We start from the raw sequence: 23,051 nt of genomic DNA, 5'->3' as shown, positions 1-23,051 counted from the left end.
GGTAGTGAGGTGTCTCTAGGCCTTCGAGATGGCATCCGTTTCCAATTATATATTTATTTTACGGTCTCCCCATTGCAAGTCAAAATGTGATTGGTTGATTCCACTGTCACTCCAGAATTCTGCTCTAATACAGTTGAATGGCAGAGGCCTTCTGTCTAGCTTCTGAAGGCCTAGCCAACGGCTCAGCTAGATAGCTAGATTTATACACCCAGAGACCACCAAATAAAACTCCTGATTGGATCTTTTTTTCTCTTCAACGTTAACCCTTTCCTTTCCAAAACAAACTGAAGACATTAAATCAGAATATTATTGAAAATAATAAAATAATCAGAATACAATTGAAATATTATTGAAATATAGAAATTAAATAGAAATTCAAACTATATGTATATTTAAAAAATACAACAATTATAACCCTAACCCTTCTCTGAAGGCCTAGAAGGACCTTACGATTCCCCACTGCCCATTTCCTTCTCCTCTTTCTTCCTCTCTCTTTCGCTTGCTGTGTTCCCCCCTCACATTGTTTACCTTTCTCACCCTCTCTCTCTCTCTCCTCTATAGGAAGCCTATGTTGTGAGTTTAGTTAAAGCTCTGTCTTTGCAGTGTGTGTGTGTGAGAGAGAGAGCGAGAGAGAGAGCGAGAGAGAGAGAGAGAGAGAGAGAGAGAGAGAGAGAGAGAGAGAGAGAGAGAGAGAGAGAGAGAGAGAGAGAGAGAGAGAGAGAGAGAGAGAGAGAGAGAGAGAGAATATGTATGCTCAGATTCCAGATAGCCACAGGGCTGCTGTAGAGAGGGAGAGGAGAGAGAAGCGGAGGGGAGGATGGGTGAAGGGAAGGAGGGGTGGACGGTGAGTCAGCGCACACGTCTCACTGCCTGTTTGCCGGCATGGCATGGCCATCCAGAAAGCCAATGGCTTCACACTTGGCACAAACTGGTTGAATCAACGTTGATTCAACGTATAGTGAAGTAGAATCTGCATGGAAAATGCATTGGATTTGAAAAAAGTCATCAACTGCTGTTTTGAGGCTGAAATTTCAACCACAGGATTTTATCTGCATACACACATACACACACACGTGCGGCAGGTAACCTATCGGTTAAGAGCGTTGGGCCAGTAACAGAAAGGTCGCTGGTTTGAATCCCAGAGCTGGCAAGGTGGAAAAATCTGCCGTTCTGCCCTTGAGCAAGGCAGTTAAATGTGGAAGACACATTTTGGTTGAATGCATTCAGTTGTGCAACAGACTAGGTATCCCCTTTCCCTCATGGTAACTAAATTTCAACATAGACAGACCTTGTGTAAAATATTTTGAATTTGTACCTTCAAGGTTATATCCACTATCTTAATTTAAAAAACAATAGGCTGGGCAGCACCTCCTACTGGAGAATTGACCAAACTACAGCTACCCCGTGTTCTCCCATCCAAGGTTTTAACCAAGCCCTGCTTAGCTATTTGTCACTGACTATTACCAATGTGATATCGTTAGAATTATTGTTGAGAGATCTCCACTTAAAAACGAAAATATCACTAAATATCATGACATTTTAAATCAACCAGAGCTTGAAACCCTAGGCCTATCGTATAAGTCATCAACACCAGTTGTTTGAATTCAACCCAGAATTCAACTAAAAATAGACCAGTTGATTTAAAATGTCATGATATTTATGGATAATGAATTGTGTTTGGATATCAATGCAACCAAATATCAACATTTGAAGGAAATGTATCTTCTGCTTGGATAGTTCCATCTGTGTCATTGACTTAGTCTGGCTTTAATTCCAGTTTGTCTACAAATAAAACATTGATATGTTGGATTCTCGTCTCCATCTCAAATAAAAATCTAAATTAAAGAATAGGAAGAAATCAAATCAAACTTTATTTAAAGTGTATTTAAAGTTTGATTTGATTTATTCCTATTCTATAACTTATATATTTGGTTGAGATGGAGACATTAATCCAACATATACAGTGGGGGGAAAAAGTATTTAGTCAGCCACCAATTGTGCAAGTTCTCCCACTTAAAAAGATGAGAGAGGCCTGTAATTTTCATCATAGGTACACGTCAACTATGACAGACAAATTGAGAAAAAAAAATCCAGAAAATCACATTGTAGGATTTTTTATGAATTTATTTGCAAATTATGGTGGAAAATAAGTATTTGGTCACCTACAAACAAGCAAGATATCTGGCTCTCACAGACCTGTAACTTCTTCTTTAAGAGGCTCCTCTGTCCTCCACTCGTTACCTGTATTAATGGCACCTGATTGAACTTGTTATCAGTATAAAAGACACCTGTCCACAACCTCAAACAGTCACACTCCAAACTCCACTATGGCCAAGACCAAAGAGCTGTCAAAGGACACCAGAAACAAAATTGTAGACCTGCACCAGGCTGGGAAGACTGAATCTGCAATAGGTAAGCAGCTTGGTTTGAAGAAATCAACTGTGGGAGCAATTATTAGGAAATGGAAGACATACAAGACCACTGATAATCTCCCTCGATCTGGGGCTCCACGCAAGATCTCACCCCGTGGGGTCAAAATGATCACAAGAACGGTGAGCAAAAATCCCAGAACCACACGGGGGGACCTAGTGAATGACCTGCAGAGAGCTGGGACCAAAGTAACAAAGCCTACCATCAGTAACACACTACGCCGCCAGGGACTCAAATCCTGCAGTGCCAGACGTGTCCCCCTGCTTAAGCCAGTACATGTCCAGGCCCGTCTGAAGTTTGCTAGAGTGCATTTGGATGATCCAGAAGAGGATTGGGAGAATGTCATATGGTCAGATGAAACCAAAATAGAACTTTTTGGTGAAAACTCAACTCGTCGTGTTTGGAGGACAAAGAATGCTGAGTTGCATCCAAAGAACACCATACCTACTGTGAAGCATGGGGGTGGAAACATCATGCTTTGGGGCTGTTTTTCTGCAAAGGGACCAGGACGACTGATCCGTGTAAAGGAAAGAATTAATGGGGTCATGTATCGTGAGATTTTGAGTGAAAACCTCCTTCCATCAGCAAGGGCATTGAAGATGAAACGTGGCTGGGTCTTTCAGCATGACAATGATCCCAAACACACCACCCGGGCAACGAAGGAGTGGCTTCGTAAGAAGCATTTCAAGGTCCTGGAGTGGCCCAGCCAGTCTCCAGATCTCAACCCCATAGAAAATCTTTGGTGGGAGTTGAAAGTTCGTGTTGCCCAGCGACAGCCCCAAAACATCACTGCTCTAGAGGAGATCTGCATGGAGGAATGGGCCAAAATACCAGCAACAGTATGTGAAAACCTTGTGAAGACTTACAGAAAACGTTTGACCTGTGTCATTGCCAACAAAGGGTATATAACAAAGTATTGAGAAACTTTTGTTATTGACCAAATACTTATTTTCCACCATAATTTGCAAATAAATTCATTAAAAATCCTACAATGTGATTTTCTGGATTTTTTTTTCTCATTTTGTCTGTCATAGTTGACGTGTACCTATGATGAAAATTACAGGCTTCTCTCATCTTTTTACGTGGGAGAACTTGCACAATTGGTGGCTGACTAAATACTTTTTTCCCCCACTGTATATCAAAGTTAAAGAATAGGACTAAATCAAATCAAACTTTATTTCAAGTGATTTAAAGTTTGATTTGATTTAGTCCTGTTCTATAATTTAAAATGATGGTTGAGATGGAGACGTCAATCCAACATATCAGTTATTAATTTGTTGACAAACTGGAATCAAAGCCAGACTAAGTCACTGGCACAGATGGAACTATCCAAGCAGAAGATACATTTCCTTCAAATGTTATTATTTGCTGCATTGACAACCAAACACAATCCACTATTACTTTTGTAATACAGTAAATAGCATAAAGTTAAGGCTATCTTGCAAACTAATGTAACATTTGACCTTAAAATGAGTAACACATCCATGGCCACATTTTGAGGTTACTGTAAATGAGTAACATATCCATGGCCACATTTCTTCTTATGTAATCATATAAAGCGTGCATGTTCAAAATAGGATACATACAGTGGGGAGAACAAGTATTTGATACACTGCCGATTTTGCAGGTTTTCCTACTTACAAAGCAGGTAGAGGTCTGTAATTTTTATCATAGGTACACCTCAACTGTGAGAGACGGAATCTAAAACAAAAATACAGAAAATCACATTGTATGATTTTTAAGTAATTAATTTGCATTTTATTGCATGACATACGTATTTGATACATCAGAAAAGCAGAACTTAATATTTGGTACAGAAACCTTTGTTTGCAATTACAGAGATCATACGTTTCCTGTAGGTCTTGACCAGGTTTGCACACACTGCAGCAGGGATTTTGGCCCAGTCCTCCATACAGACCTTCTCCAGATCCTTCAGGTTTCGGGGCTGTCGTTGGGCAATACGGACTTTCAGCTCCCTCCAAAGATTTTCTATTGGGTTCAGGTCTGGAGACTGGCTAGGCCACTCCAGGACCTTGAGATGCTTCTTACGGAGCCACTCCTTAGTTGCCCTGGCTGTGTGTTTCGGGTCTTTGTCATGCTGGAAGACCCAGCCACGACCCATCTTTAATGCTCTTACTGAGGGAAGGAGGTTGTTGGCCAAGATCTCGCGATACATGGCCCCATCCATCCTCCCCTCAATATGGTGCAGTCGTCCTGTCCCCTTTGCAGAAAAGCATCCCCAAATAATTATGTTTCCACCTCCATGCTTCACGGTTGGGATGGTGTTCTTGGGGTTGTACTCATCCTTCTTCTTCCTCCAAACACGGCGAGTGGAGTTTAGACCAAAAAGCTCTATTTTTGTCTTATCAGACCACATGACCTTCTCCCATTCCTCCTCTGGATCATCCAGATGGTCATTGGCAAGCTTCAGACGGGCCTGGACATGCGCTGGCTTGAGCAGGGGGACCTTGTGTGCGCTGCAGGATTTTAATCCATGACGGCGTAGTGTGTTACTAATGGTTTTCTTTGAGACTGTGGTCCCAGCTCTCTTCAGGTCATTGACCAGGTCCTGCCGTGTAGTTCTGGGCTGATCCCTCACCTTCCTCATGATCATTGATGCCCCACGAGGTGAGATCTTGCATGGAGCCCCAGACCGAGGGTGATTGACCGTCATCTTGAACTTCTTCCATTTTCTAATAATTGCACCAACAGTTGTTGCCTTCTCACCAAGCTGCTTGCCTATTGTCCTGTAGCCCATCCCAGCCTTGTGCAGGTCTACAATTTTATCCCTGATGTCCTTACACAGCTCTCTGGTCTTGGCCATTGTGGAGAGGTTGGAGTCTGTTTGATTGAGTGTGTGGACAGGTGTCTTTTATACAGGTAACGAGTTCAAACAGGTGCAGTTAATACAGGTAATGAGTGGAGAACAGGAGGGCTTCTTAAAGAAAAACTAACAGGTCTGTGAGAGCCGGAATTCTTACTGGTTGGTAGGTGATCAAATACTTATGTCATGCAATAAAATGCTAATTAATTACTTAAAAATCATACAATGTGATTTTCTGGATTTTTGTTTTAGATTCCATCTCTCACAGTTGAAGTGTACCTATGATAAAAATTACAGACCTCTACATGCTTTGTAAGTAGGAAAACCTGCAAAATCGGCAGTGAATCAAATACTTGTTCTCCCCACTGTAGGTCATCGCAGTTCTGTGGAGATTTTCAAAATTGCTGTAATGGCGCAGTGGTCTAAGGCACTGCATCGCAGTGCTAACTGTGCCACTAGAGATCCTGGTTCGAATCATGGGCGGCGCACAATTGGCCCAGCGTCGTCCAGGGTAGGGGAGGGAATGGCCGGCAGGGATGTAGCTCAGTTGATAGAGCATGGCGTTTGCAATGCCAGGGTTGTGGGTTCGATTCCCATGGGGGGCCAGTATAAAAAAATATATATGTATTCACTAACTGTAAGTTGCTCTGGATAAGAGCGTCTGCTAAATGACTAAAATGTAAATGTAAATAATTTGTGCAGAATCTTGAACAGCATTGATCACTTGCACCATGTACTTTGAATATAATCTCAACTGCAATCCAGGTCATTTGGTTTTTATATTAGTTGAAAAACAGTGATATCACATTAATCTGTTGTACTGTATACATTAACAAAATATCTGACATTGTGTTCCCATTTGAACTTTACTGTGCTTTTAAATGGTTGAAAGCGAAGTGATAAGACGTTTGGGTGACAACTTAACCAGAAAATATCAGACATTGTTTTTCCATTGTAATTTGGTTGTGCTTTTAGATGATTGAAAGCATAGTGATAACACATTGGAAATTCAACTAACTTTTGGCTGTCTTTTTGAGTGGGTGAATATATGTTGTAATCTCATTGAGCAACGTCTCAAAGAAATGCTACCCAATTTTCCACGTTGAAATTATGTAGTGCCCAGTGGGTTGTGCCACTTAGGATAAAAATGCTTTACAATTACGCACACTTACAAAACACTCTTGAGTTTTTATGCGTGCCATTTCATGGGCATACTTTACATTTTTACTTCTGAACTTATTTAGGCTTGCCATAACAAAGGGGTTGAATACTTATTGATTCAAGACATTTCAGCTTTCATTTGTTTTATTACATTTACATTTTAGTAATTTAGCAGACACTCTTATCCAGAGCGACTTGCAGTAGTGAGTGCATTCATTTTCATACTTTTTCCTACTGGTCCCCCGTGGGAATCGAACCCACAACCCTGGCCTTGCAAGCGCCATGCTCTACCAGCTGAGCCCAAAAAAAGTCTACAAACAAAATTCCACTTTGACATTATGGGGTATTGTGTGTAGATCAGTGACACAAAATCTCAATTTAATCAATTTTAAATTCAGGCTGTAACAGAACAAAATGTGGAAAAAGTAAAGGGGTGTGAATACTTTCTAAAGTCACTGTATGTGGAGTAATCATAGTCAGTCAGTGCTGGTGCTCTGATTGAGTCTTTGCCTTCATTCAATCACAGAGTGAGTTCTTTCCACTGTGATACATCCTAATAATCCAAAATAGTAGGACTAATTTCTCTCACCTTTACTGCCCAGATTTTGTTTTCTGCATTGAGTCGTGTTATTGGTCTCTATAGTTCATTCTATGAAAATGTTATTGTATTTGAATCCTGCAACCAAGTGTATCTCAGTCTTGATGTTCAGTAAGAATAAAGTAAGACATCTGGGTGCAATAATTGAGCAACAGTGAATTCCTCGTCAATCAATACTTATTCTCAGCTAACAGCTAACGATCACAGACATGGTCAATAGAAAACATTATTTTCATATCAAAATTGAATGTTGAAAGAATGTCTCCACAGAGTACTGAAAACGTTTCTGAACAATTCATGGAATGTATCTGTCATGAACATTCTTGGAATACCCTAGGAACATTCTGGGAACCAACAGTTGTTAGCTGGATTGTATCTTTGCCTCTCTGTCCCTATGATGTTTTGGCGGATGAAGTATGGAGTATGGAGCATGGGTGGGACCAAACTTGATACCCATCCCAAAACACGCCCATGACAACAACTTTATATAAATACGATTTGTTTCGGGGCATATAAATATCCATACCAGTTGATGGTTCAGCTGGCAAGGACCGAAGAAGCTGGGTCCAAAAAGCACCAGCAAAATTAAATGGGCTAATTCAAGGGTAAGTGAATCTGCTCCTTGGGCATAATGCCTTTATGAATCAAATAAAGTAGACAGCTAGGTGAACCAATGATGTCTTTGTTAATGGGATGTTATGGAGAGACAAGTGAACCAATGATGACATAGAGTACCACAGTATGAGTCATAATACCCATAAAACCTAGCGGTTAAACAGGGAAATGGTTCCAATCATTTTTCCACCATTCATTGTTCCCATAGTGGATTTTCGAAACACTTAAAATAAGGGCTGTGTTTCATGTAGGCTTACCCTGGTGTGACGTTTTGATAACCGTGTAAATCTCTCTAGGACAGGGTGACTTTTATCAATATATTCGCCTGTATTTAAATTGTATTTAAATTGGCTAAATTTCTTTAAATGGACAATTCTGTGAACTGTCTTGTGCAAGTTTTCAATTGACACAATACCTGTTAGCAAAGGTGTCAGCTAGAGATGACGTGCAGGAGCTTGCCTTGCAGGGATTTTTAGTTTTGCATGATTTCTACTTTGATGCTAATTAACATTTTTGAATCTGAGAGTAAATAAAATTCACCTTGTTTGAGAGAGATTTACACAGTTATCAAAACGTCACGCCAGGGTAAGCCTACACGAAACACAGCCCTTATCTTAAGTGTTTCTAAAGTCCCCTATAGGAAAAATGAATGGCGGAAAAACGACTGGAAGGTAGGTAATTAAATCATCGGAAAAAAAACGTGTTTATTATAGCCTACCCATTGGGCAAAAACTGCTTGAATCAACATTGTTTCCATGTCATTTCAACAAAACAATATAATGTTATGATGTTGAATCAACCTGGAAAATTGACTGAATTTGACTAAAGTCATTAATGTAGGGTACATTCTTATTTTTTTCCCCAACGTTTAACCTAAATCCAATGGCAAGGTGACATTTTTTGTTGATTTCACATTAGTTGACAACTACAAAACTAGATGTTGAACTGACTTCTGTGCCCAGTGGGTAGTGGTTATAAGTACATTTCTGGCACATCATGTGAAATAGGCCTCGTGTGAAATCATTGTCAAAGCGCAAGAGATACTGTTGCATATAGGTCTAGATTATTTATGGTTTTCATATAGAAATATCAAAACATTATTTGAACAACTCCAATTCAATTGCATGTGCTGCATTTTTTTTTACTATCAAGACACCTGCTGGTAACTCTTAACTGGTTAGGACAGCTCATGAGGTCTCCTAAATATCTGTCGACTAGGTGTGACTCTTATGACTAAAGAGACTTCATGAATAGCTTTTATTTCTACCCATAAGAGTAGGAGTAAAATGTCTCTATTCTCAGCACTTACGACCAATGTTCTACTCTGAGACGCTTTGTGGATACTGGCCCAGGTCTGGTTGACACACAGTGACACAGCATGTCCATCTCTCCATCTCAGGTTGACAGTGTCAACGGGGAGTCACCCCCATCACAGAGCCCCTGAAAGACGGCCTGCTAATGATCATGAATATTTGATACCTCCTGACGAGGTGGCTAATTGTGTTTGTCGAAGATAAATGGCAAACGCCACGGAGGCCGGGCCATCACCTGTTGAGAAACTTAACCTGAAGAATCGATGAGGAGACGGAAGAGAAAATACTACTAGAGAAACTGTGATAGAAGAGTGATATAGTCGTAGTGCTATTGTACTGAATGGGATTAATGTTGTGCACTTCAAAATCCTCTGCTTTTTCCTGAAGAGGATTCAAGGCCAATGGTTATCTCTCACTACATTTGGGTAAAAGGCTGAACATAACTAGGGTTGGGATCAATTCCATTTCAATTGACCCCAATTGACTGAAATGTATATTTTCCTCAATGGCATTCAATTTGAAACATTTGGAAATGGAATTGGAATTCCAGTTTACCTTCTAAATTGACTGAATTGAAAACACAACTGGCATTCAAGTGTTTATCAAGTTGAATATAACCTGGCTATAGAAAGGGCTGATGTATGAAAATTGAAAATGTCATACTGTACCAATATCAAATAGAAAGAGTAGCCTTTTTGTGAATAGCTTACATATAATCATCATGATGAAAGCTCAAAAGCTAGAAAGGTAAATGTAAAAAAGGAATGTTCTCAATTAACCATGTGGTTTTAAGAGATAACAGAATGCCTAAAATATGAATTTTATTTTAATCACCTATTTCCCACTCTATTGTTCTTTACCCACCATACTACACTTACTACCTTACTGTCCATCTCGCTTCCCCCTCTCTCTATCCCTTGCTCTCCTTTGTCTCTTTCCCCTCCCCCACTCTCTTTCTCCATCTCTTATCATCGCTCCTTTATGATCTTGCTCTCTGCTTGGTCCATATAATTTAGGATGTACCATATAATGAGACACACACACACACATATACACATACACACACTCTCACGCATGCATGCATGCACACACACAACCGCATATACACATATGTTGACATGTGCACAATTACAGACGGTGATAGAAAAGGTCGTTATTGTCTCTGGTTTCAGACATGATTTACAACATTCCTCTCTGACTAGACTAGTGTGAAAAAACGGCGTATATGAATTCATGCACAAGGTGATCAGATTCTTTCACCCATATGGTAATGACCACTTTCTGTATAGTTTCTATTTAGACAACAAATACACAGGTAGAGAAAATAATACGATTTAACTGACTCAAGTTGAATCTATCAAAAATGTAATGGAGTGGAATACAGTCTTTATGGTGTGTTTCAGCTAAAAACCTGGGATTGCATGTGGGAGTTGTCCATCTAGACAATCCACTGTGGGCACTCTAGGTTCCATGAGCATGTCTCTCCAGTGATGTTGGTTGAATGTCAGAATCTGCCTGCAGTCCAATGCCTTACACATCAGCACTTTCTAACCAGCAGAGCCTGTGTCCATACACGTGCACCACCACCACTACCTCATGCAAATAACATAGCGCTATAGCCAACCGTTTCAAGGATATTCTTAGAACCATACTTGCTACACTTTGAAAATGAATTCTCATCTAGGATAAAAGACTCCTCGACCTCCCATTCGAAACCCACTTCCTAAGCTCTTCTTTATCTGCAGTCTTGAGACTAAATGAGAAAATGTGACCCGTTTAATATACATGTACAGTTAGAGGTTTGGAAGGAATGTCATTCCCCAGTACAGAGGTGGAATAATACACTTGACTGTAGATTTGTGATAAGGTTAGGGCATTATATCCCTATCTACATGTTTTTTGTCTTGCAGACTCCACAGTCCTCTCTTCATCTCTCATTTTCCTGCACAGTAAGTCCCCATCACGACACTCCTATAAATCAACTCCATGCAATGTTGTCATCTCCACTCTATTAATGGACCCACGTGCCTCCTTTCAAAGGATACCACCAAGCCTAATTAAAAGTGTTCAAGGGTCCTGTCTCATTTGATTCCCTCAGTGGATCCCTATATCACAGGACATGGTGCTGCAACAGAGACTGTTCCTATCTATAAAACTACAGCCCAAGGCATAGACTTAGCTTGGACCTTTTTTATTATTTGACAAACAAATAGTCCAATTCAAACAAAACTGATTTTAATTTACTCAAGTATACAGGAAGTTGATTTGGTAGAGTAACAGCCATTTTCTACCATCACTAATAGATTGAATTGGACTTGTTTCTATACGTACAGTATTTCTTAACAATGTTTCAAATATTTTGCGCAGACAATAATATTTGTTGATTAATTGTGATTGGATGTCATTATAAATGGGCAAAGGTCATTAAATGCATTACGCATGATGCACTTTACAACTGTATTTCACTTTATCTACTGGTAGCCTAGTGGTTAAGAGTGTTGTGCCAGTAACCGAAAGGTTGCTGGTTTGAATCCCCAAGGTGGAAAAATCAGCCATTCTGCCCTTGGACAAGGCAGTTAACCCCCAACAACAACTGCTCCCCGGGTGCCTATGATGTTGATTAAGGCAGCCCCCTGCACCTCTCTGATCCAGAGGGGTTGGGTTAAATGCGGAAGACACATTTCAGGTTGAATGCATTCAGTTGTGCAACTGACTAGGTATGTCCTACTGTGTTAAATCTACTGTATGTCATTATTGCTCCCTCACATGTTGTTACACCTCTTCCCATTATTTGTGTTTTGCTTTTTGCCTGTGATGAAATCCTGAAAAGGTTTGCGATGGATGAAAACCTTTCAGGACCTTAGGTGTCATACAGTAGTGTCAGGTTCAGACTGACAGTGAATCAAACCACAACAATCAGATTCATATCGAAAGCACTTCTGTTCAAATCATTTTGTCTGCAACATGACACACAAGCACTCAAACAGGCCTCGGAGATATCCGGTTGACTTAGCTAGTATTATCCATCTATATATATGCAGAATATGTCAAAAATCTATGTTTGTACACTTATGCCTACAGTCTATCTATCGTTCCTTCTTTAACATTCTGAGCTAGAAATATTAAAGCAATTGTTTTTGTCCTAGTTTCTTATGTGTGTCGTACTTGGTATGTCCCTACTGTATTCATTTGTATCTGGTTATTGGTGGTGCAACCACTGCCTGTTTTACCCTGAAAAGATCTACATGGGAACAATGTATGGAACAATATTTATGTATGGAACAATGTATGGAACAACATGTATGGGACAAGATGTGTATGGTCTAGTAAAAGGCATAAACTGACGCACACCCCCACATTTTATAGAGGTGCTGACTAACAGAGAGTAAACTATACAAATAAAGAAGGAAAGTTGCACACTCTAATTATGCTCCCAAACATTTAATGCAACCAACGTTTCGGCAGCAGTGCCTTCCTTCCTTTATTTATTAATTTTTTACGACATGTGTATGGAAAAATACATTGGAACAAGATGTATGTATGGAAAAAATAAATTGGAACAAGATGTATGTATGGAACAATATGTGTATGGACCAATGTATAGGATAACAATACAACAATGTTTTACCAATTGGAGACATTTCCATATTTGATGTTTTATGAGTTGCTTTCTGAAATTAGACTTTTGGCACCCTAATACGGTCACAATGGCAAAGTTTGAATTTAACCAAAATCATGTTTATGCTCCTCAATGGAAGGAACCTGTATCAATGTCCGTTTTGGCTGCAGCTGGAACGTGATGATGCAGAAACATGTCAACAAAGTTTAAGTTAAAAGCTTTGTATCCGCTTTAGTTATTGGATTCCTGGAAAATGTAACAGTCTGCATGGTCTTTTATGTGGTCTTTGGAGACAAAGGTCGGCTTGATCTTAACAATTTGATCTTTGACCTGATAAAAGACATGCTTGCTTTCCATAGCCTAGTAGAGGGATACCTGAGCTTCCCTGCAGTGTGTGCTTATGTATAGACCTGAATACATGCGAAGAACCAACTTATAAGTCTTGAAGGGACTTATAGAAATAGCCCTGGAAACAATGGGTAATCACAAGGGGCAGGGGGAGGGTAGCCTAGACTTGGATAGATAGGTGAAGTGCAGGGCTACGGTTCAGGACAGGGGAGCCTACCTGTTCAGGGCCCTGGAAGCAGATCCGGCACTGCGGCGAGCGCATGCCACTGTCCAAGCTGCTTGTGATTGAAACAGCGTCCAGGCCTGCATGGAGCTTCGGATCCTTCTCCTCGAATGCCAGGCTTTGGGGCCGGGGATCGGTGCCATAGTACTCCTCCTCATCGTCCCGAGTAGAGCAGTCGAAGGGTGGCCACCCGCAGCCTCCTACCCCAAGCCCTCGCATGCTGCTTGTTCGTCTGTCTGGGTCTGTGTCTGAATCGGTCCCCCGTCTTGAGCCAGACCGCATGAAAACCAGCACTTTCAGTTCATTGAAAAACATACGGATCCGGTACTTAAACATCATGAACTTGCCCACATAGGAAAAATGCAGCAGTAGGGTGAATATAAGTTATCAATAAAGGGAGTTGGATGATTCAGGCATTTAGTTTGAACGATTTGAGAGCCAAAAGGGGCTTTGTTAGTATTATTATTATTATTATTACCAAGTGCGAGCCTATTTGGTTCAGGTAGCCTTCTCTAGCTATGGGCTATGGTATCAAAACAAAATATCAGAGGTGTCTATAAAAAGCATGGCTGCCGAGCACAAATCTTGGTCAATAGAAATCAAAATGTTACAATGTAAATAGATTGTATCACTCCTTGATACATTTTCTCTGTTACCATGTGTAGCCTATGCGGAAGTTTTTTCATGGATGGGCAGAGAATGTTTCTTTCGGGAGTCAATGGATGCCAACACAAAACCATCACGATAGCTTCCAGTGTGAGCGATTAGCAAATCCAAACAACAATAGGATCAAACTGAATCCCCTCAGGTTCATTTTTGACCCAGTCACTCATAGGACAATGCCAACGCTTGAATATAACGGGAGCTGTATTTAACGGGAACCTTTAACAAGGTTCTGAGCGATGTGGTATTCTATCGCAAGACGAGAGGGGAGCAAGATAGAGAGAGGGGATCGGGGGAGCTTTGGAGGCTCAGGGATAATATAACATTTGATTAATGCTATGGCATGAGTAATTCCACCGAGTCATTTTTGGGTGTTGCTTTCAGCTATTTAGTCCATACAAAAAAGGCCAGTTGAAATTAAAACGAGATGGCTATCATCTCTCTTGTTTGTCCCTCAATGGCATGTTAGCCATCAGATCACCGTGTTTTTCCTCTTCCCCTATTTCCTTAACGTGTTTTTTCTGGCTGATAGGTAGAGAATAGGCTACGTCCACACTGTTCCCCCTCCACACAAGTCCGAGAGACACTTTACTATCCAACTTGTGAGCATTTTAAACAGGATCAGACGAGACACCAAAAATCTGTAGAAAAACGCACATCACTTTGCCATTGAATTTCCATGCTGCTTTTTTCTTCTTTCTGCAATGATTCCTGCACAACACAAACCAGGAAGAACGAAGATGCCAGGGAAGAATACCCCAGAATAGGAGAACGAAGCAAAACGATTAACGTTACATCGCTATGCCAGTTCAACTTTGCCACCAAATAACGGGGTCGTTTACTACCAATAACTAATTACATCAGTTCAATCAATAACAATAAAACGCTCATTTACATGGTACCGATGAAATACTTGCTTCTGACAGCAGACGTGCCTCTATCGAAATCGGAGAACTGGAGGATCCTGCCATGGAAATGCATGCTAGCCGAATTGAAACACTGATGTGTTTATCTATATTGTTGTTGTCCCCTCATTGTCATATGATTATTCCTTCCTTCGTCTATCCGTAAAGGAAAAAAGCTCCACCGTTTTGCTGCGCATTGGCAGAAGCCGCTGTCCGAGGTGCTGATTTCCAAGTGACGTTGCGGCCACGTGCTAGTCAGAGTATCCCGGGAAATCTAAATTTGTATGGACGAGGACTGACATTAGTAGTCTGCCACTGCAATGGGGTGTGTCTTCTCTCAAATGTCTCTCTCTTGTAACATGCGCCTATGCATCGTTTATTCAAAGCTTTCTCAAACAAGTCTAGGCCTATCACCTAAACGGATACTAGGATCTTGGCTTACGATGTTGTAATGATGCACATAGCTTCACTGGCCACCCCATCACTGGGGTCTTTCATGAAGTTCAGCCAGGCGTTACTTGATGCCACCAATAAAATGATGCCATAACTAGATTAGAGTTTAATCACAGCCAGATTAAAACATTAGTCATAGAGATATGAACGCGAGGATGTGAGAGGGTAAAGCCTCGTGTGTTTTGTGAGAGCTGTCTGGCCCGACCGGACACCCGCCGAGAGTCATCCTGGGTCGAACTCTCTAGGGGCCGGTGCTCTCTGTCCACTCCACATGCTGCAGCACATGGAGCGCTGGACCCACGTGCGCCTCACATGTACACAGAAGATTCTCACTCAATAATAAATGAGCCGAAAAATAAAACAAGTTTAGCGAAAACGATCAAACTAGCCTACGGAAATAGGAAAGAAACAAACAAGTATAAGGTCATTGTTTAAAATAAATAAATAATAATCATAATAATGCATTGAAAATATGCAAGCATTTCCATGGTCACATGACAAGAAAAACTGTTTATCTCAGCAGATCTGTTTAGGTAATCAAATATTATCCATAAGATATTTATGTTACGCCTTTTTGTGTATTTCCTCTTCCATTTATACTGAACAAAATTATAAACGCAACATGTAAAGTGTTGGTCCCATGTGTCATGAGCTGAAATAAAAGATCTCAGAAATGTTCCATATGCACAAAAATCTTATTTCTCTCAAATTTTGTGCACAAATTTGTTTACATCCCTGTTAGTGAGTATTTATCCTTTGCCAAGATAATCCATCTATCTGACAGGTGTGGCATATCAAGAAGCTGATTAAACAGCATGATCATTAAACAGCTGCACCTTGTGCTGGGGACAATAAAAGGCCACTATAAAATGTACAGTTTTGTCACACAACACAATGCCACAGATGTCTCAAGTTTTGAGGGAGGGGGCAATTGGAATGCTGAATGCAGGAATGTTCACCAGAGCTGTTACCAGATAACTGAATGTTAATTTCTCTACAATAAGCCACCTCCAACATCGTTTTAGAGAATTTGGCAGTACGTTCAACCGGCCTCACAACCACAGACCACGTGTAACCACGCCAGCCCAGGACCTCCACATCCAGCTTCTTCACCTGCGGGATGGTCTGAGATGAGCCACTTGGACAGCTGATGAAACTGTGGGTTTGCGCAACCAAATCATTTCTGCACAACCTGTGTCAGGGAAGCTCATCTGCGTGTTCGTCGTCCTCACCTGGGTCTTGACCTCACTGTAGTTCGGCGTTGTAACTGACTATAGTGGGCAAATGCTCACCTTCGATGGCCACTGGCCCGCTGGAGAAGTGTGCTCTTCTCGGATGAATCCCGGTTTCAACTGGCAGATAGCAGCGTGTATGGCGTTGTGTGGGTGATCGGTTTGCTGATGTCAACGTTGTGAACAGAGTGCGCCATGGTGACAGTGGGGTTATGGTATGGGCAGGCATAAGCTAAGGACAACGAACACAATTGCATTTTATAGATGGAAATTTGAATGCACAGAGATACCGTGATGAGATCCTGAGGCCCATTGTCGTGCCATTCATCTGCCGCCATCACCTCATGTTTCAGCACCATGTCGTAAGGATCTGTACACAATTCCTGGAAGCTGAAAATGTCGCTGTTCTTCCATGGCCTGCATACTTACCAGACATATCACCCATTGAGCATGTTTGGGATGCTCTGGATCAACGTGTACGACAGTGTGTTCCAGTTCCCGCCAATATCCAGCAACTTTGCGCAGCCATTGAAGAGGAGTGGGACAACGTTCCACAGGCCGCAATCAACAGCCTGCATGAGGCAAATGGTGGTCACACCAGATACTGACTGTATGCGAATTAGATGTGTTGCACTGCATGAGGCAAATGGTGGTCACACCAGATACTGACTGGTTTTCTGATACACGCCCCTACCTTTTTTAAAGGTATTTGTGACCAACAGATGCATATCTTTATTCCCAGTCATGTGAAATCCATAGATTAGGGCTTAATAAATTCATTTCAATTGACTGATTTCCTTATATAAACTGTAACTCAGTAAAATCTTTGAAATTGTTGCATGTTGCGTTTATATTTTTGTTCAGTGTACTTACGCCTAGTGCTTTTACAAGTTCCTAGTCCAGCTGGGGCCCATCTGGTTTACGGGCACTGTCCATAGTGCTGAAACGAACACCATTAAATCCGAACCCACTAAATTTGGCAGCAAAGTGCCGCCTGGGCCTGAGGAACCGAAGTTTACATTACAAACTGATAGTAAAAAACACTCTCCTTTACAGATTGTAAAGCAGCACCACAATAAACAAAAAAGAAAATACTAAAACCAATTGGATAGAGGACTAGGTGTTCTGGCCAAATGTCCAACCTGGCGGTCTGATACTGTTTTTGATTGCCATCAAATCACCCTGCCTGCAGTTTTAAACTGGGTCATAGAATCCTCATCTTCCCACTGCAACATTCTACAGGTCGTCATTGTTGTAAAACAGAATGAGTTCTCAATCAAACTCATTATAAAGGGCAAACTGTGTGTAGGCCAACATTAACATTGATCTCTCCAAAACCTCCAGCTCCAAAACATTGTGTGTCATGATTATTAATGTGCCTACTTATTAAACTAACAACTCATTGTTTTTCTATTTAGCATTACAATACAACACAAACTTTTCACTGACTTCAAGTAGTTTTACACTCTACTATCCACTGAATGTATTCATAAATTAAACAGATGGAACAAGAGTGTTATAAAATCATAACACATATAAGCAAAAATGAGCAGTCAGATTGTACAGCACTGTGAAAAGAATTGTAACCAGTACAATTATCTGCTGACATATTTGTGCTGAAATTAGATCATTTGTGTGGAGGACAAGAGCCACAAGAGAACATGGAGACCCAGATGTAAGATGTATTAAAGAAAATGAGATTTGGGTTTAGAGTCTGTAATGGAAAATTGACAACCACTGCTCTATCTGTCTATATGAGTGTAAAAAACATTTAATAAACTATCAATTTAAGAACATGACGTTTGGATAAGCTCCATCAGTTCATGTCAACAGGCTAACGTTGACTACAACATGAATGCACTGACTGTAAGTCGCTATGGTTAAGAGCGTCTGCTAAATGACTAAAATGTAACTGTAAAATGTAATGTTCTGTGAAAAGGCCAGCGGGTTGTCCAGGCATGCTAACTCTGAGATTCTGTCAGTTTTAGAGACACCACTACAGCACACAATGTTAGCTAACTAAGAGGGAGAGAACTACTGTAGTAGAAAGCAGAAGCCACTAAAGGGAGAAAGATGAGGGCAAAGATAGTGTAGCATTCAAAGGAACAGAGAGACAAAAAGAGAGGGTGGAAGAGGGCGGTGGTTGTGTCACTGAGACATTAGCAATATGTGTCATTGGTTATCTACAGAGGGCTGAGCAGCTTTGTGACCATCAGTCTGAATAATACACCCACAAAAACCCACAAAGACAAAATACATACACACACCAACACACTAAAAGACTCATAAAGACACACACAAACACACACTGACACGACAGACATAGGTACACAAAAACAGACACTTAGACACTCAAACAAACACACACACACACAGTGACCACCCCCGCTGGCTGAGCACAGTCTGTCTACGCACTCAGCCACGTCACCCACACCAAATGCACACAGATTGTACTGGCAAGGCATCTGGTTTAAACCAAGAGAACTCTCTCAGTTCAGCTGTCTAGCTTGTTTACCAGAAATATTACATTCACCAAGACTTGTTTTCCCTTGGTCATTAAGATCACATCCAATAATAATCTTCCCATTACTCTGGGTCCTTACCAAGGTTATTATAGTAAAATAAAACTGAATCAAAAACGAAAACTAATCATGAAAAAACAATTTAGTAAACTGAAATAAAATAATTAACAAACCCGTTTTGAAAAACTAAAACTATACTGAAAGTATAATCTTTGGCTTCAAAATAAAATAAAATAAGAACGATAAAATAAAAAATCAGTTTAAGTTATTTTTCACACAAAACAGTTGTGGTTTTGAAGCTTTTGGGGTTGGGTGTTCAAAATACTGAATCTGGTGGGTAAATACTGCCAGGAGATGGCGCTGTTTCAAATAGGCCAAGTTTGTGCATCACAATCACAAGCTATCACTAACAACAGTCTAGGTAGCTAACTTGATTCTTCTTATGTGTACAGATATACTATCTTAATTTGATCACCCTGCTGTCGCAGAGAATTTTCCTGCACAGCAGGAAATGCAAACTTGAATGTAAACAAGTTTTTAAAAGGCTTCTAAAGTTTGTAATTTTGACTTTAAAATGTCAGACTTGATTTGCCCTAACGAAAAATGTATCAACCCCTACAAAAATGTACATCAATTATAATCCACATAATAATTCCCATTTCCTGTTGAAGCAGGATTATTTTCCTGCTGTGAGAAACTGGTCAAATCAAGATAGAACATTTGTACTACTAAAATTAAATAGCATTGGATTGGTGTAAACATGGGCAAGAGATAGCTTCCTTCCACCATATTTCTTTGCACCAGTCTCTGTGCTATTCATTTTAAATCCAAGTCACATTGAGATTGATTTAATAATTTAACCTAACCTTTGACCTGACCACACAAATGGCTCCTAGCCTCCCAAGCATGCTTTCTGTCGCTAATCCTAACCTAAAACTAAATAATATAAAAACTAAATATAAATATTTTGATACAACTAAAACTAAATAGAAACTAGCAAATAATGTCTGAAAACTAACTGAAAGTAAACTGAATTTAAAATCAAAATCAAAAAATGAATAGAAATAAAAACTATAATAACCTTGGTCCTTACAAATCAATAATTATCCCGACCACTTTGTCATTGGCTTCTGTTTTGAGATATTGCCATCGGAAACAGACAAATAGAGTGGTGGAATAATCTACTATAATAGCGACCATGATACAAAATAGGATACAAGAGGTCGAGGTTGCTCTTAATAAGGGTGTTTTCCCCACAACCCTGACCTATAAGAGTCTCCTTAAAAATAACCATTACAAAGAAATCTTGGTCCCTCAAACATCCTGGAGATCTTTCTGATCTCTGCTCTAGTGGCCGACAGGCTGCGCTCGTTTTCCTGAGAGCCTCCAACTTTACCATGGTGCTGAAAACCTACTGAGAGAAGAGGTCATCACCTTCAGAATGTTACCGTTATATGTTGTGATGTCACGAGAGGCTGTGTCCTGGAGGGACGTTACATCCCCCTGAGGTGGCTGCAAACCCAGACAGCTATGGCTCCATCTGCTGGTATGGTCGGGAACTCCACCCCTCTATGGCCAATCTTCCCACGCAGCTGAAACAAATGAGGAGCTGATGAGCTGAAGGTTTGGGAAGGGAAGAGACACAGTCTCCAACCTGGGCTCTCTGGAGGACAAGAGTGCTGCACGTCCACTTCCATGAGGAATCTAAGGATTTGGAGATACTTACCTTTGGGAAATACTCACTTTTGGATATATGCACCTGTGGAAATACGTGAGAGACATTTGGAAGGACTTTTTGCTGGGTTGGCCACTAGCTGCAACGTGGACTACAGTAAGGCTGGGGAAAAGTTATCTTAGCGAGTGAGAATTATGATTTTGGATGTGGAAGAGACATCCCTGAACTGTTAACCCTTAAAGAGCCACAAGAGAACAGAATTTTGTTATATTTTCGTTAATTTCCCAAGACCTATAATAAAATCCTTGTTTTGTTTGAACCTTGTCTCCTTGCACTACTTGAGCAATCCCGCTGAAAGCTGTGTAGCCTCTCGTGACGTCACAGATGGTGGAGAATACGGGCACGCTCAAGCGTTAATAGTGCATGTCAGAGGAGGATACCGAAGGTTTGATCACCCAGTTTTCCAAGTTGGCCGTAGGCTCCCCGCCGACTGAAATGGAGGACATATTGAAAGCCCTTGTTGCTGGCCAGCAAGCCCAGATGCAAGCAAACGTGGCTCTCTTGGAGGAGCAAAAGAAAGCCAACCTTCTGAAGGCAGAGGAATTGCAGTTGCAGAGACAGAGGGTGGTCCAAAATACCCGCCCAATAAAGGCAAGTGACTTTATATCTAAGATGGGAGCTACCGATGACATTGAGGCATACCTGCATGCATTTGAGGCCACGGCCACTAGGGAAGCCTGGCCCAAGCAACAGTGGGTTGGTCTGTTAGCCCCCTTTCTAACCGGGGGAATCGCTGAATGCTGTCCGGGACCTGGGCCCTGACCAGGTTACTGACTATGATGCCCTGAAGGCTGAGATCCTCAGCAGATATGGACTCACAACGTTTGGTATGGCCCAGCGCTTTCACAGCTGGACCTTCCAACCAGACCAACCTCCTCGGGCGCAGATGCATGAACTTGTCCGAATCGCAAGGAAATGGCTGGATCCGCAGAGGAATACAGCAGCGGCGGTGGTGGAGGCCGTTGTGGTGGATCGTTACCTACGCGCCCTGCCTTATGAGGCAAAACGGTTCATCAGTCAACAGGCCTTGACCACGGCTGATCTGACCGTGGAAGCTGTGGAAAAGTACCAGGCCACAGCGGAGATGCTGAATGCTTCCCGAAAAGACCCCAGGAGTGCGGCCCCACCACAAATGGGAAGAACCCGTCCAAAGGACCCCAAGGTCTCGAACCCAGCCACGTCAGGACTTATCCCGGCTCCAGGGGGAGCCAGAAACCAGGCGGGTCCAAGAAGAGTACACCAGGAGGGGGACACTCGACAGTGTTACCGGTGTGGGGAGATGGGACATATCTCCTGGCAGTGTGGGAAACCAGCCGAGGAACCTATGCCCACTGCGGAGTCCTCCAGCTCAGCACCCACACACCGTTTTGCCTCGCTCTTGGGAGTCGTAGATGGCGGCCCAGATCGACCCCCCACCTGCCCGGTAACTGTGAATCACCATGATGTGGAGGCCTTACTGGATTCTGGTAGCCGGGCCACCCTGGTGCGTAAGGATTTGGTGGGCCCAACGTGTCTGACCCCGGGGAAAGTCCTCCCAGTTTCCTGTGTCCATGGGGACACCAGAGAATACCCCATTACTGAACTTACAATGACCAGCACACGGGGAACCATACACACGACGGCGGGGGTGGTTGATTCCCTACCCGTCCCTGTCCTAATTGGACGAGACTGCCCAGCCTTTTACCCACTCTGGAGAGAGTCTCAGGAGAGGATAACCCGAGTACCTCGGAAACGGAGAGGCAAGACTCATCCTGGGAAGGCTCCGGTGCAATCCTCCGAGTTACTCACTCCCGCCCGGGCTCTGATAGGGATGGCAGGTGCCCAGACCGACACAGAGACGGAGCTACAGAATCTGGACAAAGAACTGTCTGGTCTGGAAGGGGACCGCTGAGAGGTATCGTTTGTTAAAGCAACAGTTAGACATGAAGACAGAAGAGTTAGATATCCTCCAGGCTAAACTCCAACAGAGCTCCTTCCCTAAGCAACAGGAGGAGCTGGAGAGGCTGCGCAGGACCATCGAGGAGTGTGAGGAGACCCTGCGCAGTAGTAAGGAGGTCCAGAAGAAGGCAGAGGAGAAGTACAAGGTGTTGGAGAACAAGATGAAGAATGCGGAGGCAGAGAGAGAGAAGGAACTGAAAGCTGCTCAACAGAAGCTAAACTCTGCTAAAACCAAGGCTGATGCGTTCAGTAAGAAACTCAAGGAGAGACAACAGGAGGCTGAGTCCCTGGTCCTAGAGTTGGAGGAGTTGAAGAGAGAGCAGTCTGGCAAGCACCACGGCAATGCGGACGCCCTCTCCCGGCGTGATGCCTTCTTCGCTGCCTTTACCCGACGAGGACGTCGGTCCCGAGGAGGGGGATGTGTGATGTCACGAGAGGCTGTGTCCTGGAGGGACGTTACATCCCCCTGAGG

At 42.0% G+C, this 23,051-nt stretch overlaps 1 protein-coding gene across 1 annotated transcript in view; it reads right to left on the bottom strand.

Moving 5' to 3' along the window:
- LOC121575164 (E3 ubiquitin-protein ligase MARCHF9-like) overlaps positions 1-14,937 on the bottom strand; it is a 40,075-nt gene extending 25,138 nt beyond the window's left edge. Inside the window, exon 1 of the mRNA XM_041888072.2 lies at positions 13,126-14,937. Within this exon, the coding sequence (XP_041744006.1) occupies positions 13,126-13,470 (345 nt within the window). The 5' untranslated portion in view covers positions 13,471-14,937. The remainder of the gene's footprint in view (positions 1-13,125) is intronic.
- Positions 14,938-23,051: the final 8,114 nt, after the last annotated feature.

Source organism: Coregonus clupeaformis, chromosome 10 (genome assembly GCF_020615455.1).
Source record: "Coregonus clupeaformis isolate EN_2021a chromosome 10, ASM2061545v1, whole genome shotgun sequence".
Taxonomy (NCBI): domain Eukaryota; kingdom Metazoa; phylum Chordata; class Actinopteri; order Salmoniformes; family Salmonidae; genus Coregonus; species Coregonus clupeaformis.
The sequence above is the reverse complement of the archived record's forward strand: the minus strand, read 5'-3'. Positions and strand labels throughout refer to the sequence as shown.